General features: G+C 48.2%; 1 protein-coding gene across 1 annotated transcript in view; it reads left to right on the forward strand.

Annotated features, from left to right (window-relative positions):
• The window catches only part of LOC135531164 (protein NOXP20-like), a gene marked incomplete at its 5' end in the record, with an annotated part of 22200 nt that extends 5877 nt beyond the window's left edge, over positions 1-16323 (forward strand). Inside the window, 6 exon segments of the mRNA XM_064959283.1 lie at positions 3366-3451; positions 6975-7256; positions 7619-7758; positions 13078-13150; positions 13280-13333; positions 13799-16323. Of these exon segments, the coding sequence (XP_064815355.1) occupies positions 3366-3451; positions 6975-7256; positions 7619-7758; positions 13078-13150; positions 13280-13333; positions 13799-13912 (749 nt within the window).
• Positions 16324-17358: the final 1035 nt, after the last annotated feature.

Raw genomic sequence — 17358 nt, forward strand, 5'->3', positions numbered from 1 at the left:
TACTGATAAACACAGCTGGGTCCTTAAATACTAATAAACACAGCTGGGTCCTTAAATACTAATAAACACAGCTGGTTCCTTAAATACTGATAAACACAGCTGGGTCCTTAAATACTGATAAACACAGCTGGGTCCTTAAATACTGATAAACACAGCTGGGTCGTTAAATACTGATAAACACAGCTGGGTCCTTAACTACTGATAAACACAGCTGGGTCGTTAAATACTGATAAACACAGCTGGGTCGTTAAATACTGATAAACACAGCTGGGTCCTTAACTACTGATAAACACAGCTGGGTCGTTAAATACTGATACACACAGCTGGGTCGTTAAATACTGATAAACACAGCTGGGTCCTTAAATACTGATAAACACAGCTGGGTCGTTAAATACTGATACACACAGCTGGGTCGTTAAATACTGATAAACACAGCTGGGTCCTTAACTACTGATAAACACAGCTGGGTCGTTAAATACTGATAAACACAGCTGGGTCGTTAAATACTGATAAACACAGCTGGGTCCTTAAATACTGATACACACAGCTGGGTCCTTAAATACTGATACACACAGCTGGGTCCTTAATAAATACTGATAAACACAGCTGGGTCCTTAACTACTAATAAACACAGCTGGGTCCTTAAATACTGATAAACACAGCTGGGTCCTTAACCACTGATAAACACAGCTGGGTCCTTAACTACTAATAAACACAGCTGGGTCCTTAAATACTGATAAACACAGCTGGGTTGTTAAATACTGATAAACACAGCTGGGTCGTTAAATACTGATACACACAGCTGGGTCCTTAAATACTGATAAACACAGCTAGGTCCTTAACTACTAATAAACACAGCTGGGTCGTTAAATACTGATACACACAGCTGGGTCGTTAAATATTGATAAACACCAGCCAAGACGTAGTGGCTGAACCAGCAGACCTAGACCCTGTCTCACTGAACCAGCAGACCTAGACCCTGTCTCACTGAACCAGCAGACCTAGACCCTGTCTCACTGAACCAGCAGACCTAGACCCTGTCTCACTGAACCAGCAGACCTAGACCCTGTCTCACTGAATCAGCAGACCTAGACCCTGTCTCACTGAACCAGCAGACCTAGACCCTGTCTCACTGAACCAGCAGACCTAGACCCTGTCTCACTGAATCAGCAGACCTAGACCCTGTCTCACTGAACCAGCAGAACTAGACCCTGTCTCACTGAACCAGCAGACCTAGACCCTGTCTCACTGAATCAGCAGACCTCAACCCTGTCTCACTGAACCAGCAGACCTAGACCCTGTCTCACTGAACCAGCAGACCTAGACCCTGTCTCACTGAACCAGCAGACCTAGACCCTGTCTCACTGAACCAGCAGACCTAGACCCTGTCTCACTGAACCAGCAGACCTAGACCCTGTCTCACTGAACCAGCAGACCTAGACCCTGTCTCACTGAACCAGCAGATCTAGACCCTGTCTCACTGAACCAGCCAAGATGTCCGAAAATCGTTTACAACCAATAATTTTTCCACGATATCGACAAAGTGGTGGAATTAGATGGCTAAAACCGTGCAGTCTCTACGGGCATTTAGTTTGTTGAAATCTGACAAAAATGTTGGCACTTTAGCCGTTAATTCATATAAAAAAATAGGATTTATTGAATACTCCATGTGGTCTATATTAAAAGGCCACTTCATTTAATAAGTCTTTTAGAATTCAATATTAGTGCACAATTTCTATTTAAAATATCATAGGGCACTCTTTGTGTAACAACCCAGTTATTACTAGACTTGATGTTTAATCTGTCTCTCTCTGGTCTGATGTTTAATCTGTCTCTCTCTTGTCTGATGTTTAATCTGTCTCTCGCCGGTTGATGTTTAATCTGTCTCTCTCCCGTTGATGTTTAATCTGTCTCTCTCTGGTCTGATGTTTAATCTGTCTCTCTCTGGTCTGATGTTTAATCTGTCTCTCTCTGGTCTGATGTTTAATCTGTCTCTCTCTGGTCTGATGTTTAATCTGTCTCTCTCTGGTCTGATGTTTAATCTGTCTCTCTCCGGTTGATGTTTAATCTGTCTCTCTCTGGTCTGATGTTTAATCTGTCTCTCTCTGGTCTGATGTTTAATCTGTCTCTCTCCCGTTGATGTTTAATCTGTCTCTCTCTGGTCTGATGTTTAATCTGTCTCTCTCTGGTCTGATGTTTAATCTGTCTCTCTCTGGTCTGATGTTTAATCTGTCTCTCTGGTCTGATGTTTAATCTGTCTCTCTCCCGTTGATGTTTAATCTGTCTCTCTCCCGTTGATGTTTAATCTGTCTCTCTCTGGTCTGATGTTTAATCTGTCTCTCTCTGGTCTGATGTTTAATCTGTCTCTCTCCCGTTGATGTTTAATCTGTCTCTCTCTGGTCTGATGTTTAATCTGTCTCTCTGGTCTGATCTTTAATCTGTCTCTCTCCCGTTGATGTTTAATCTGTCTCTCTCTGGTCTGATGTTTAATCTGTCTCTCTCTGGTCTGATGTTTAATCTGTCTCTCTCTGGTCTGATGTTTAATCTGTCTCTCTCCCGTTGATGTTTAATCTGTCTCTCTCCTGTTGATGTTTAATCTGTCTCTCTCTGGTCTGATGTTTAATCTGTCTCTCTGGTCTGATGTTTAATCTGTCTCTCTCTGGTCTGATGTTTAATCTGTCTCTCTGGTCTGATGTTTAATCTGTCTCTCTCTGGTCTGATGTTTAATCTGTCTCTCTCCCGTTGATGTTTAATCTGTCTCTCTCCCGTTGATGTTTAATCTGTCTCTCTGGTCTGATGTTTAATCTGTCTCTCTCTGGTCTGATGTTTAATCTGTCTCTCTCCCGTTGATGTTTAATCTGTCTCTCTGGTCTGATGTTTAATCTGTCTCTCTCCCGTTGATGTTTAATCTGTCTCTCTGGTCTGATGTTTAATCTGTCTCTCTCTGGTCTGATGTTTAATCTGTCTCTCTCCCGTTGATGTTTAATCTGTCTCTCTCCCGTTGATGTTTAATCTGTCTCTCTGGTCTGATGTTTAATCTGTCTCTCTCTGGTCTGATGTTTAATCTGTCTCTCTGGTCTGATGTTTAATCTGTCTCTCTCCCGTTGATGTTTAATCTGTCTCTCTGGTCTGATGTTTAATCTGTCTCTCTCTGGTCTGATGTTTAATCTGTCTCTCTCCCGTTGATGTTTAATCTGTCTCTCTGGTCTGATGTTTAATCTGTCTCTCTCTGGTCTGATGTTTAATCTGTCTCTCTCCCGTTGATGTTTAATCTGTCTCTCTCTGGTCTGATGTTTAATCTGTCTCTCTCTGGTCTGATGTTTAATCTGTCTCTCTGGTCTGATGTTTAATCTGTCTCTTTCCAGCAGCTGATGGGGAGGAGTTTGTGAGTGTCCTGACTGAGTTGCTGTTTGAGCTTCACGTCGCTGCCACCCCAGACAAACTCAACAAGGTAACAGAAGGTCACCACAGACAAACTCAACAAGGTAACAGAAGGTCACCACAGACAAACTGAACAAGGTAACAGACCGTCCCTGTCACCACAGACAAACTCAACAAGGTAACAGACCGTCACCCCAGACAAACTGAACAAGGTAACAGACCGTCCCTGTCACCACAGACAAACTGAACAAGGTAACAGACCGTCCCTGTCACCACAGACAAACTGAACAAGGTAACAGACCGTCCCTGTCACCCCAGACAAACTCAACAAGGTAACAGACCGTCCCCGTCACCACAGACAAACTCAACAAGGTAACAGACCGTCCCTGTCACCACAGACAAACTCAACAAGGTAACACAGTCACCACAGACAAACTGAACAAGGTAACAGACCGTCCCTGTCACCACAGACAAACTGAACAAGGTAACACAGTCACCACAGACAAACTCAACAAAGTAACAGACCGTCCCTGTCACCACAGACAAACTCAACAAGGTAACAGACCGTCCCTGTCACCACAGACAAACTCAACAAGGTAACAGACCGTCCCTGTCACCACAGACAAACTCAACAAGGTAACAGACCGTCCCTGTCACCACAGACAAACTGAACAAGGTAACAGACCGTCACCACAGACAAACTGAACAAGGTAACAGACCGTCCCTGTCACCACAGACAAACTAAACAAGGTAACAGACCGTCCCTGTCACCACAGACAAACTAAACAAGGTAACAGACCGTCCCTGTCACCACAGACAAACTGAACAAGGTAACAGACCGTCCCTGTCACCACAGACAAACTGAACAAGGTAACAGACCGTCACCACAGACAAACTCAACAAGGTAACAGACCGTCCCTGTCACCACAGACAAACTCAACAAGGTAACAGACCGTCCCTGTCACCACAGACAAACTGAACAAGGTAACACAGTCACCACAGACAAACTCAACAAGGTAACAGACCGTCCCTGTCACCCCAGACAAACTGAACAAGGTAACAGACTGTCCCTGTCACCACAGACAAACTGAACAAGGTAACAGACCGTCCCTGTCACCCCAGACAAACTCAACAAGGTAACAGACCGTCCCTGTCACCACAGACAAACTCAACAAGGTAACAGACCGTCCCTGTTACCACAGACAAACTCAACAAGGTAACACAGTCACCACAGACAAACTGAACAAGGTAACAGACCGTCCCTGTCACCACAGACAAACTGAACAAGGTAACAGACCGTCCCTGTCACCACAGACAAACTCAACAAGGTAACAGACCGTCCCTGTCACCACAGACAAACTCAACAAGGTAACAGACCGTCCCTGTCACCACAGACAAACTCAACAAGGTAACAGACTGTCCCAGTCACCACAGACAAACTCAACAAGGTAACAGATGGTCCCTGTCACCCCAGACAAACTGAACAAGGTAACAGACCGTCCCTGTCACCACAGACAAACTGAACAAGGTAACAGACCGTCACCACAGACAAACTGAACAAGGTAACAGACCGTCCCTGTCACCACAGACAAACTGAACAAGGTAACAGACCGTCCCTGTCACCACAGACAAACTCAACAAGGTAACAGACCGTCCCTGTCACCACAGACAAACTCAACAAGGTAACAGACCGTCCCTGTCACCCCAGACAAACTCAACAAGGTAACAGACCGTCCCTGTCACCACAGACAAACTCAACAAGGTAACAGACCGTCACCACAGACAAACTCAACAAGGTAACAGACCGTCCCTGTCACCACAGACAAACTCAACAAGGTAACAGACCGTCCCTGTCACCACAGACAAACTCAACAAGGTAACAGACCGTCACCACAGACAAACTCAACAAGGTAACAGACCGTCCCTGTCACCACAGACAAACTGAACAAGGTAACAGACCGTCACCACAGACAAACTGAACAAGGTAACAGACCGTCCCTGTCACCCCAGACAAACTGAACAAGGTAACAGACCGTCACCACAGACAAACTGAACAAGGTAACAGACCATCCCTGTCACCACAGACAAACTGAACAAGGTAACAGACCGTCACCACAGACAAACTGAACAAGGTAACAGACCGTCCCTGTCACCCCAGACAAACTGAACAAGGTAACAGACCGTCACCACAGACAAACTGAACAAGGTAACAGACCGTCCCTGTCACCACAGACAAACTGAACAAGGTAACAGACCGTCCCAGTCACCACAGACAAACTGAACAAGGTAACAGACCGTCCCAGTCACCACAGACAAACTCAACAAGGTAACAGATGGTCCCTGTCACCACAGACAAACTCAACAAGGTAACAGACCGTCCCTGTCACCACAGACAAACTGAACAAGGTAACAGATGGTCCCTGTCACCACAGACAAACTCAACAAGATAACAGACCATCCCAGTCACCACAGACAAACTCAACAAGGTAACACAGTCACCACAGACAAACTCAACAAGGTAACACAGTCACCACAGACAAACTCAACAAGGTAACACGGTCACCACAGACAAACTCAACAAGGTAACACAGTCACCACAGACAAACTCAACAAGGTAACACAGTCACCACAGACAAACTCAACAAGGTAACACGGTCACCACAGACAAACTCAACAAGGTAACACAGTCACCACAGACAAACTCAACAAGGTAACACAGTCACCACAGACAAACTCAACAAGGTAACAGAAGGTCACCACAGACAAACTGAACAAGGTAACAGACCGTCACTGTCACCACAGACAAACTCAACAAGGTAACAGACCGTCACCACAGACAAACTCAACAAGGTAACACAGTCACCACAGACAAACTCAACAAGGTAACACAGTCACCACAGACAAACTCAACAAAGTAACACAGTCACCACAGACAAACTGAACAAGGTAACAGACCGTCCCTGTCACCACAGACAAACTGAACAAGGTAACAGACCGTCCCTGTCACCACAGACAAACTCAACAAGGTAACAGACCGTCACCACAGACAAACTCAACAAGGTAACAGACCGTCACCACAGACAAACTCAACAAGGTAACAGATGGTCCCTGTCACCACAGACAAACTGAACAAGGTAACAGACCGTCCCTGTCACCACAGACAAACTCAACAAGGTAACAGACCGTCACCACAGACAAACTCAACAAGGTAACAGATGGTCCCTGTCACCACAGACAAACTCAACAAGGTAACAGACCGTCCCTGTCACCACAGACAAACTCAACAAGGTAACAGACCGTCCCTGTCACCACAGACAAACTGAACAAGGTAACAGACCGTCCCTGTCACCACAGACAAACTGAACAAGGTAACACAGTCACCACAGACAAACTGAACAAGGTAACAGACCGTCTCCACAGACAAACTGAACAAGGTAACACTGTCACCACAGACAAACTGAACAAGGTAACAGACCGTCCCTGTCACCACAGACAAACTGAACAAGGTAACAGACAGTTTTAATTGAATATACTGAATTAGAGTTCGTTATTTTAGGTTCAAGTTGAGTCGTGTCATGTCAATTCATCCCCAGGCCAGGATGAGAGCGCATGATTGGGTGAGAGAGGTGGAGAAACCTGTCGTCGTCACAGATACCATCGGGGGGGCGACGGAGGAGAAGCAAAGAGGGGAACCTGAAACAAGAGAGGGAGAAGAAGAGAAGAAAGAGGGGGAGGAGCTAAAGGAGAAGAAAGAGGGGGAGGAACTGGAGGAGAGGAAAGAGGAGGAGGAGCTAAAGGAGGAGGAGCTAAAGGAGAAGAAAGAGGGGGAGGAGATAAAGGTGAATGAGGAAGAGAGACAATCCAGGTCTGTAGAGGTGAGATCTGATGTTGGACAGAGAACTAACTGTCTGTATTTCTGTCCCTCTGTCTGTCTGTCTGTCCCTCTGTCTGTCTTTCTGTCCCTCTGTCTGTCTGTCTGTCCCTCTGTCCGTCCCCCTGTCTGTCCGTCTGTCTGTCTTTCTGTCCCCCTGTCTGTCCGTCCCCTGTCTGTCTGTCCGTCCCCTGTCCCTCTGTCTGTCTGTCCGTCCCCCTGTCCCTCTGTCTGTCTGTCTGTCTGTCCGTCCCCCTGTCCGTCCCCCTGTCCGTCTGTCTGTCTCATGTTCTCTTTCCATCGCTTTTCGTTTTAAGCACGTAGTGTGTGTTAATGTCTATATATTGTGTTTGTGTGTGTGTCTAGGCAGTGTACCTGTGTTCAGTGGGCTCCCTGGCGGAGGTGACAGCCCGCAGTATCGAACAGCTCCACAAGGTGGCAGAGTTGATCCTCCACGGACAGGACCTGGAGAAACCTGCCAGAGACCAGGCTCACATACTCACCAGGTCTGTTGGGGGGGGGGGGGAAGAAACCTGCCAGAGACCAGGCTCACATACTCATCAGGTCTGTTTGGGGGGGGAACTTGTTAAAGACCAGGCTGTATGGGGGGGACAGGACCAGGAGAAACCTGCTAGAGACCAGGCTGTAGGGGGGGGACAGGACCAGGAGAAACCTGCTAGAGACCAGGCTGTATGGGGGGGAGGGCAGGACCAGGAGAAACCTGCTAGAGACCAGGCTGTATGGGGGGGCAGGACCAGGAGAAACCTGCTAGAGACCAGGCTGTTGGGGGGGACAGGACCAGGAGAAACCTGCTAGAGACCAGGCTGGGGGGGGGGGGACAGGACCAGGAGAAACCTGCTAGAGACCAGGCTGTATGGGGGGGGGGGACAGGACCAGGGAAACCTGCTAGAGACCAGGCTGTCGGGGGGGGGGGGGACACCAGGAGAAACCTGCTAGAGACCAGGCTGTATGGGGGGGGACAGGACCAGGGAAACCTGCTAGAGACCAGGTTGTCGGGGGGGGACAGGACCAGGAGAAACCTGCTAGAGACCAGGCTGTATGGGGGGGGGCAGGAGAAACCTGCTAGAGACCAGGCTGTATGGGGGGGGGACAGGACCAGGAGAAACCTGCTAGAGCCCAGGCTGTATGGGGGGGGACAGGACCAGGAGAAACCTGTTAGAGACCAGGCTGTATGGGGGGACCAGGACCAGTAGAAACCTGCTAGAGACCAGGCTGTATGGGGGGGACAGGACCAGGAGAAACCTGCTAGAGACCAGGCTGTATTGGGGGGGGGACAGGACCAGGAGAAACCTGCTAGAGACCAGGCTGTATGGGGGGGGACAGGACCAGGAGAAACCTGCTAGAGACCAGGCTGTATGGGGGGGGGGGACAGGACCAGGAGAAACCTGCTAGAGACCAGGCTGTATTGGGGGGGACAGGACCAGGAGAAACCTGCTAGAGACCAGGCTGTATGGGGGGGGGACAGGACCAGGAGAAACCTGCTAGAGACCAGGCTGTATGGGGGAGGGGGGACAGGACCAGGAGAAACCTGCTAGAGACCAGGCTGTCGGGGGGGGGACCAGGAGAAACCTGCTAGAGACCAGGCTGTATGGGGGGGGGACAGGACCAGGAGAAACCTGCTAGAGACCAGGCTGTATGGGGGGGGACAGGACCAGGAGAAACCTGCTAGAGACCAGGCTGTATGGGGGGGACAGGACCAGGAGAAACCTGCTAGAGACCAGGCTGTAGGGGGGGACAGGACCAGGAGAAACCTGTTAGAGACCAGGCTGTATGGGGGGGGGACAGGACCAGGAGAAACCTGCTAGAGACCAGGCTGTATGGGGGGGGACAGGACCAGGAGAAACCTGCTAGAGACCAGGCTGTATGGGGGGAGGACAGGACTAGGAGAAACCTGCTAGAGACCAGGCTGTATGGGGGGGGACAGGACCAGGAGAAACCTGCTAGAGACCAGGCTGTATGGGGGGGGGCAGGACCAGGAGAAACCTGCTAGAGACCAGGCTGTATGGGGGGGGGGACCAGGAGAAACCTGCTAGAGACCAGGCTGTATGGGGGGGGACAGGACCAGGAGAAACCTGCTAGAGACCAGGCTGTAGGGGGGACAGGACCAGGAGAAACCTGCTATAGACCAGGCTGTCGGGGGGGACAGGACCAGGAGAAACCTGCTAGAGACCAGGCTGTATGGGGGGGGACAGGACCAGGAGAAACCTGCTAGAGACCAGGCTGTCGGGGGGGGACAGGACCAGGGAAACCTGCTAGAGACCAGGCTGTATGGGGGGAGACAGGACCAGGAGAAACCTGCTAGAGACCAGGCTGTGGGGGGAGGGGGGACAGGACCAGGAGAAACCTGCTAGAGACCAGGCTGTCGGGGGGGGACCAGGAGAAACCTGCTAGAGACCAGGCTGTATGGGGGGGACAGGACCAGGAGAAACCTGCTAGAGACCAGGCTGTATGGGGGGGACAGGACCAGGAGAAACCTGCTAGAGACCAGGCTGTATGGGGGGACAGGACCAGGAGAAACCTGCTAGAGACCAGGCTGTAGGGGGGACAGGACCAGGAGAAACCTGTTAGAGACCAGGCTGTATGGGGGGGGGGGGACAGGACCAGGAGAAACCTGCTAGAGACCAGGCTGTATGGGGGGGGACAGGACCAGGAGAAACCTGCTAGAGACCAGGCTGTATGGGGGGAGGACAGGACTAGGAGAAACCTGCTAGAGACCAGGCTGTATGGGGGGACAGGACCAGGAGAAACCTGCTAGAGACCAGGCTGTATGGGGGGGCAGGACCAGGAGAAACCTGCTAGAGACCAGGCTGTATGGGGGGGGGGGACCAGGAGAAACCTGCTAGAGACCAGGCTGTATGGGGGGACAGGACCAGGAGAAACCTGCTAGAGACCAGGCTGTCGGGGGGACAGGACCAGGAGAAACCTTCTAGAGACCAGGCTGTAGGGGGGACAGGACCAGGAGAAACCTGCTATAGACCAGGCTGTCGGGGGGGGACAGGACCAGGAGAAACCTGCTAGAGACCAGGCTGTATGGGGGGGGACAGGACCAGGAGAAACCTGCTAGAGACCAGGCTGTCGGGGGGACAGGACCAGGGAAACCTGCTAGAGACCAGGCTGTTGGGGGGACGGGACCAGGAGAAACCTGCTAGAGACCAGGCTGTATGGGGGGAGGACAGGACCAGGAGAAACCTGCTAGAGACCAGGCTGTATGGGGGGGGGACAGGACCAGGAGAAACCTGCTAGAGACCAGGCTGTAGGGGGGACAGGACCAGGAGAAACCTGCTAGAGACCAGGCTGTAGGGGGGGACAGGACCAGGGAAACCTGCTAGAGACCAGGCTGTGTGGGGGGGGACAGGACCAGGAGAAACCTGCTAGAGACCAGGCTGTAGGGGGGCAGGACCAGGAGAAACCTGCTAGAGACCAGGCTGTATGGGGGGGGGGGACAGGACCAGGAGAAACCTGCTAGAGACCAGGCTGTATGGGGGGGACAGGACCAGGAGAAACCTGCTAGAGACCAGGCTGTAGGGGGGGACAGGACCAGGAGAAACCTGCTAGAGACCAGGCTGTAGGGGGGGGACAGGACCAGGAGAAACCTGTTAGAGACCAGGCTGTATGGGGGGCAGGACCAGGAGAAACCTGCTAGAGACCAGGCTGTATGGGGGGGACAGGACCAGGAGAAACCTGTTAGAGACCAGGCTGTATGGGGGGGCAGGACCAGGAGAAACCTGCTAGAGACCAGGCTGTATGGGGGGGGACAGGACCAGGAGAAACCTGCTAGAGACCAGGCTGTAGGGGGGGGACAGGACCAGGAGAAACCTGCTAGAGACCAGGCTGTAGGGGGAGGGCAGGTCCAGGAGAAACCTGCTAGAGACCAGGCTGTATGGGGGGGGGACAGGACCAGGAGAAACCTGCTAGAGACCAGGCTGTATGGGGGGGGACAGGACCAGGAGAAACCTGCTAGAGACCAGGCTGTATGGGGGGAGGACAGGACCAGGAGAAACCTGCTAGAGACCAGGCTGTATGGGGGGGGACAGGACCAGGAGAAACCTGCTAGAGACCAGGCTGTATGGGGGGGGGGAGGACAGGACTAGGAGAAACCTGCTAGAGACCAGGCTGTATGGGGGGGGACAGGACCAGGAGAAACCTGCTAGAGACCAGGCTGTATGGGGGGGGGACCAGGAGAAACCTGCTAGAGACCAGGCTGTATGGGGGGGGGACAGGACCAGGAGAAACCTGCTAGAGACCAGGCTGGGGGGGGGGGACAGGACCAGGAGAAACCTTCTAGAGACCAGGCTGTAGGGGGGGACAGGACCAGGAGAAACCTGCTATAGACCAGGCTGTGGGGGGGGACAGGACCAGGAGAAACCTGCTAGAGACCAGGCTGTATGGGGGGGGGACAGGACCAGGAGAAACCTGCTAGAGACCAGGCTGTCGGGGGGGGACAGGACCAGGGGAAACCTGCTAGAGACCAGGCTGTTGGGGGGGGGGGACGGGACCAGGAGAAACCTGCTAGAGACCAGGCTGTATGGGGGGAGGACAGGACCAGGAGAAACCTGCTAGAGACCAGGCTGTATGGGGGGACAGGACCAGGAGAAACCTGCTAGAGACCAGGCTGTATGGGGGGGGACAGGACCAGGAGAAACCTGCTAGAGACCAGGCTGTAGGGGGGGGGACAGGACCAGGGGAAACCTGCTAGAGACCAGGCTGTGTGGGGGGGACAGGACCAGGAGAAACCTGCTAGAGACCAGGCTGTAGGGGGGGGCAGGACCAGGAGAAACCTGCTAGAGACCAGGCTGTATGGGGGGGGGACAGGACCAGGGAAACCTGCTAGAGACCAGGCTGTATGGGGGGGGACAGGACCAGGAGAAACCTGCTAGAGACCAGGCTGTGTGGGGGGGGGGGACATGACCAGGAGAAACCTGCCAGAGACCAGGCTGTATGGGGGGGGGACAGGACCAGGAGAAACCTGCTAGAGACCAGGCTGTGTGGGGGGGGACATGACCAGGAGAAACCTGCTAGAGACCAGGCTTTCGGGGGGGGACAGGACCAGGAGAAACCTGTTAGAGACCAGGCTGTATGGGGGGGGGGACAGGACCAGGAGAAACCTGCTAGAGACCAGGCTGTATGGGGGGGGGACAGGACCAGGGGAAACCTGCTAGAGACCAGGCTGTTGGGGGGGGGACAGGACCAGGAGAAACCTGCTAGAGACCAGGCTGTATGGGGGGGGGGGACAGGACCAGGAGAAACCTGCTAGAGACCAGGCTGTTGGGGGGGGACAGGACCAGGAGAAACCTGCTAGAGACCAGGCTGTATGGGGGGGGAGGACAGGACCAGGAGAAACCTGCTAGAGACCAGGCTGTATGGGGGGGGACAGGACCAGGAGAAACCTGCTAGAGACCAGGCTGTATGGGGGGGACAAGACCAGGAGAAACCTGCTAGAGACCAGGCTGTATGGGGGGGGGCAGGACCAGGAGAAACCTGCTAGAGACCAGGCTGTATGGGGGGGGGGACATGACCAGGAGAAACCTGCTAGAGACCAGGCTGTATGGGGGGGGGGACAGGACCAGGAGAAACCTGCTAGAGACCAGGCTGTATGGGGGGGGGGACAGGACCAGGAGAAACCTGCTAGAGACCAGGCTGTATGGGGGGGGGGACAGGACCAGGGGAAACCTGCTAGAGACCAGGCTGTAGGGGGGGGGGGGGCAGGACCAGGAGAAACCTGCTAGAGACCAGGCTGTGTGGGGAGTATGACCTTCCACTCATATGTATATTCTGAGCATCGTTAATGTCTGTGACTGTTGCAGGTTGACGTGTGCCATGTGTCGGGAGGTGGGTTGTCTTGCCAGGAAGTTCTCTGATACTCTGCTCACCGTTGGGGTAAGATGTACTCTGTGTGTGTGTACTGGGACTTTGTTTCCAACACAATAAATGAATGGCATTAAGGTCAGGTGATCAGCTGATCATCACACCCATTGGTTCTCTGACTCCCTTCCTGCCCTTTTCCAGGTTCAGAGAAAAGCAGAAGAGTTGAACCCTTTGGTAGACAGTGTGCTGCTTGAGGTAAGACATATAACAGTTGTTCTGTAGGGTTCTAACAGTGTTATGTTGTTCTGAAGGGTTCTAACAGTGTTCTGTAGGGTTCTAACAGTGTTCTGTTGTTCCGAAGGGTTCTAACAGTGTAATGTTGTTCTGTAGGTTTCTAACAGTGTTCTGCTGTTCCGAAAGGGTTCTAACAGTGTTCCGCAGGGTTCTAACAGTGTTCCGTAGGGTTCTAACATTGTTCTGTTGTTCCGAAGGGTTCTAACAGTGTAATGTTGTTCTGTAGGTTTCTAACAGTGTTCTGCTGTTCCGAAAGGGTTCTAACAATGTTCCGAAAGGGTTCTAACAGTGTTCCGTAGGGTTCTAACAGTGTTCTGTTGTTCCGAAGGGTTCTAACAGTGTTCCGAAGGGTTCTAACTGTGTTCCGTAGGTTTCTAAGTGTTCTGCTGTTCCGAAGGGTTCTAACAGTGTCCCGTTGTTCCGCAGGGTTCTAACAGCACCACATACATCCAGAACGCCTTCCAGCTCCTCCTCCCGGTTCTCCAGATGTCACACATCCAGACCCACAGCTCTAGAACCCGCACAGAACCACAGCCCTAACCCTGTCGTAGCCACAGTAAACACACCTCATACTGCTGAAGTGCTGTTAGCATACTAGCCAGTCCTAATGATGTAACTATGTACAGGAAGATAGTGTGATATATATATATAAATAACAGTGATACGGAAGTCAACTACTAGGTTGCCATAGTAACAGACTGACTACGATATTTTTTAACTATTATATAATTCAGTAACTTAGTATAGTTTCATGTAGGGAACAACTTCTCAGATTGAAGAGCTTGTACTCATGTCTTTTAAGCATCTCCAAATTGATTATTTTATATGTGTGTGTATTACTGTTCAGAGGTAAATCTAAACATGATTCATGTCAACTGGCTAATTTAACCCGGTGTATCAGATTATGTTTTATCGTTTTAAAAAGCGAAACCAAAAAAAATAGTTTTGTTGTTAGAGTTTGTTTTTAGTGTCACGTAAACCAGATCAGTACAGTGTAATGTGTTGTTTAACAGTGGCGTACCTGAAGCAAATTAGGGTTCAGTGCTTTTCTCAAAAGGCACATCGACATAAATAAAACATGTTTGTTACTTTGTCAGCTCAGGTGTTCGAACCAGAGACCTTTCGGTTCCTCGGCCCAATGCGCTAACCGCTAAGCTACATGCCGCAGGTATTGATGTTCCCTGCTTAATGAAGGGGTGTTTCTTTACGTCGTAGAACAGCTAACCTTGTTTAAATGGTAGAACAGCTAACCTTGTTTAAATGGTAGAACAGCTAACCTTGTTTAAATGGTTGAACAGCTAACCTTGTTTAAATGGTAGAACAACTAACCTTGTTTAAATGGTAGAACAGCTAACCTTGTTTAAATGGTAGAACAGCTAACCTTGTTTAAATGGTTGAACAACTAACCTTGTTTAAATGGTAGAACAGCTAACCTTGTTTAAATGGTAGAACAGCTAACCTTGTTTAAATGGTAGAACAGCTAACCTTGTTTAAATGGTAGAACAGCTAACCTTGTTTAAATGGTAGAACAACTAACCTTGTTTAAATGGTAGAACAACTAACCTTGTTTAAATGGTAGAACAGCTAACCTTGTTTAAATGGTAGAACAACTAACCTTGTTTAAATGGTAGAACAGCTAACCTTGTTTAAATGGTAGAACAGCTAACCTTGTTTAAATGGTTGAACAACTAACCTTGTTTAAATGGTTGAACAACTAACCTTGTTTAAATGGTTGAACAGCTAACCTTGTTTAAATGGTAGAACAGCTAACCTTGTTTAAATGGTTGAACAGCTAACCTTCTTTAAATGGTAGAACAGCTAACCTTCTTTAAATGGTAGAACAGCTAACCTTGTTTAAATGGTAGAACAGCTAACCTTGTTTAAATGGTTGAACAGCTAACCTTGTTTAAATGGTAGAACAGCTAACCTTGTTTAAATGGTAGAACAGCTAACCCTGTTTAAATGGTAGAACAGCTAACCTTGTTTAAATGGTAGAACAACTAACCTTGTTTAAATGGTTGAACAACTAACCTTGTTTAAATGGTAGAACAGCTAACCTTGTTTAAAATGGTAGAACAACTAACCTTGTTTAAATGGTTGAACAACTAACCTTGTTTAAATGGTTGAACAGCTAACCTTGTTTAAATGGTAGAACAGCTAACCTTGTTTAAATGGTAGAACAGCTAACCTTGTTTAAATGGTAGAACAGCTAACCTTGTTTAAATGGTTGAACAACTAACCTTGTTTAAATGGTAGAACAGCTAACCTTGTTTAAATGGTAGAACAGCTAACCTTGTTTAAATGGTAGAACAGCTAACCTTGTTTAAATGGTTGAACAACTAACCTTGTTTAAATGGTAGAACAGCTAACCTTGTTTAAATGGTAGAACAGCTAACCTTGTTTAAATGGTAGAACAGCTAACCTTGTTTAAATGGTAGAACAGCTAACCTTGTTTAAATGGTAGAACAGCTAACCTTGTTTAAATGGTAGAACAGCTAACCTTGTTTAAATGGTAGAACAGCTAACCTTGTTTAAATGGTTGAACAGCTAACCTTGTTTAAATGGTTGAACAACTAACCTTGTTTAAATGGTAGAACAGCTAACCTTGTTTAAATGGTAGAACAGCTAACCTTGTTTAAATGGTAGAACAACTAACCTTGTTTAAAATGGTAGAACAACTAACCTTGTTTAAATGGTAGAACAACTAACCTTGTTGAAATGGTAGAACAACTAACCTTGACATTAACGGACAAAGACAAAAGAGGACCAGAACTATAATGTTCTATATTTCTATTTCTATGTGTATTTGTTTTCAGGTCCACTGGTTTATTAAGTCGTTGTTTTGATCATTTATGAATCTGCTGCTATGGTAACGGAGATGGAATCTGACAACGGAACCTTTAATCACAAAATGCCAACAACAAAAAATAAAAAGACCTTTTTAAACCTTTTGACTGTTTCAGAGCCATGTCTTTATATACACACACACACACACACACGCACACACACACACACACACACACACACACACTGTTGTACGTATCAGCACACACACACACACACAATGTTTTTCCATATAAAATCCTATTTTCCCTAAACCTAAACTAGTCTTTGTCCTCGTGGGGGGGGGAAATGTCCTTCGGGGGTCTGTTGAGGATCTCCAGGACCCAGGAGGGAAATAACCCCCCCCCCCCATCAAGACAGCATTCAGGGAGTTCCTGTCTTCTGCTCTGTTCATCTAGAGCTCTTCAGGAGAAAGGGATGAGTGGAGAGGGTGGCCACGGTGGTGGAGCGCTAGAGAGAGAGAGAGAGAGAGAGAGAGAGAGAGAGAGTGTGAGTGGCAGAGAGATGTTAGTTTGTATTAATATATATTATTATAGGTATTAATATATATTATTATAGGTATTAATATATATATATTATTATATATATATTTTTTTATAAATCTATTTTTTATATTTTAGGTTATTATAGCGCTAGAGAGAGAGAGAGAGAGAGAGAGACACACAGAGAGAGAGAGACACACAGAGAGAGAGAGATAGAGAGACAGAGACACAGAGAGAGACACACAGAGACACAGAGATACAGAGAGAGAGAATATTATTATATGTATTAATATATATTATTATAGGTATTAATATATATTATTATAGGTATTTATATATATTATTATAGGTATTTATATATATTATTATAGGTATTTATATATATAAATATATATTATTATAGGTATTTATATATATATATATATTATTATATGTATTAATATATATATTATTATATGTATTAATATATATATTATTATAGGTATTAATATATTATTATAGGTATTAATATATATATTATTATATGTATTAATATATATATTATTATAGGTATTAATATATATATTATTATATGTATTAATATATATATTATTATATGTATTAATATATATATTATTATATGTATTAATATATATATTATTATAGGTATTAATATATTAT

Source organism: Oncorhynchus masou, unplaced genomic scaffold (assembly GCF_036934945.1).
Source record: "Oncorhynchus masou masou isolate Uvic2021 unplaced genomic scaffold, UVic_Omas_1.1 unplaced_scaffold_1538, whole genome shotgun sequence".
Classification (NCBI taxonomy): Eukaryota; Metazoa; Chordata; class Actinopteri; order Salmoniformes; family Salmonidae; genus Oncorhynchus; species Oncorhynchus masou.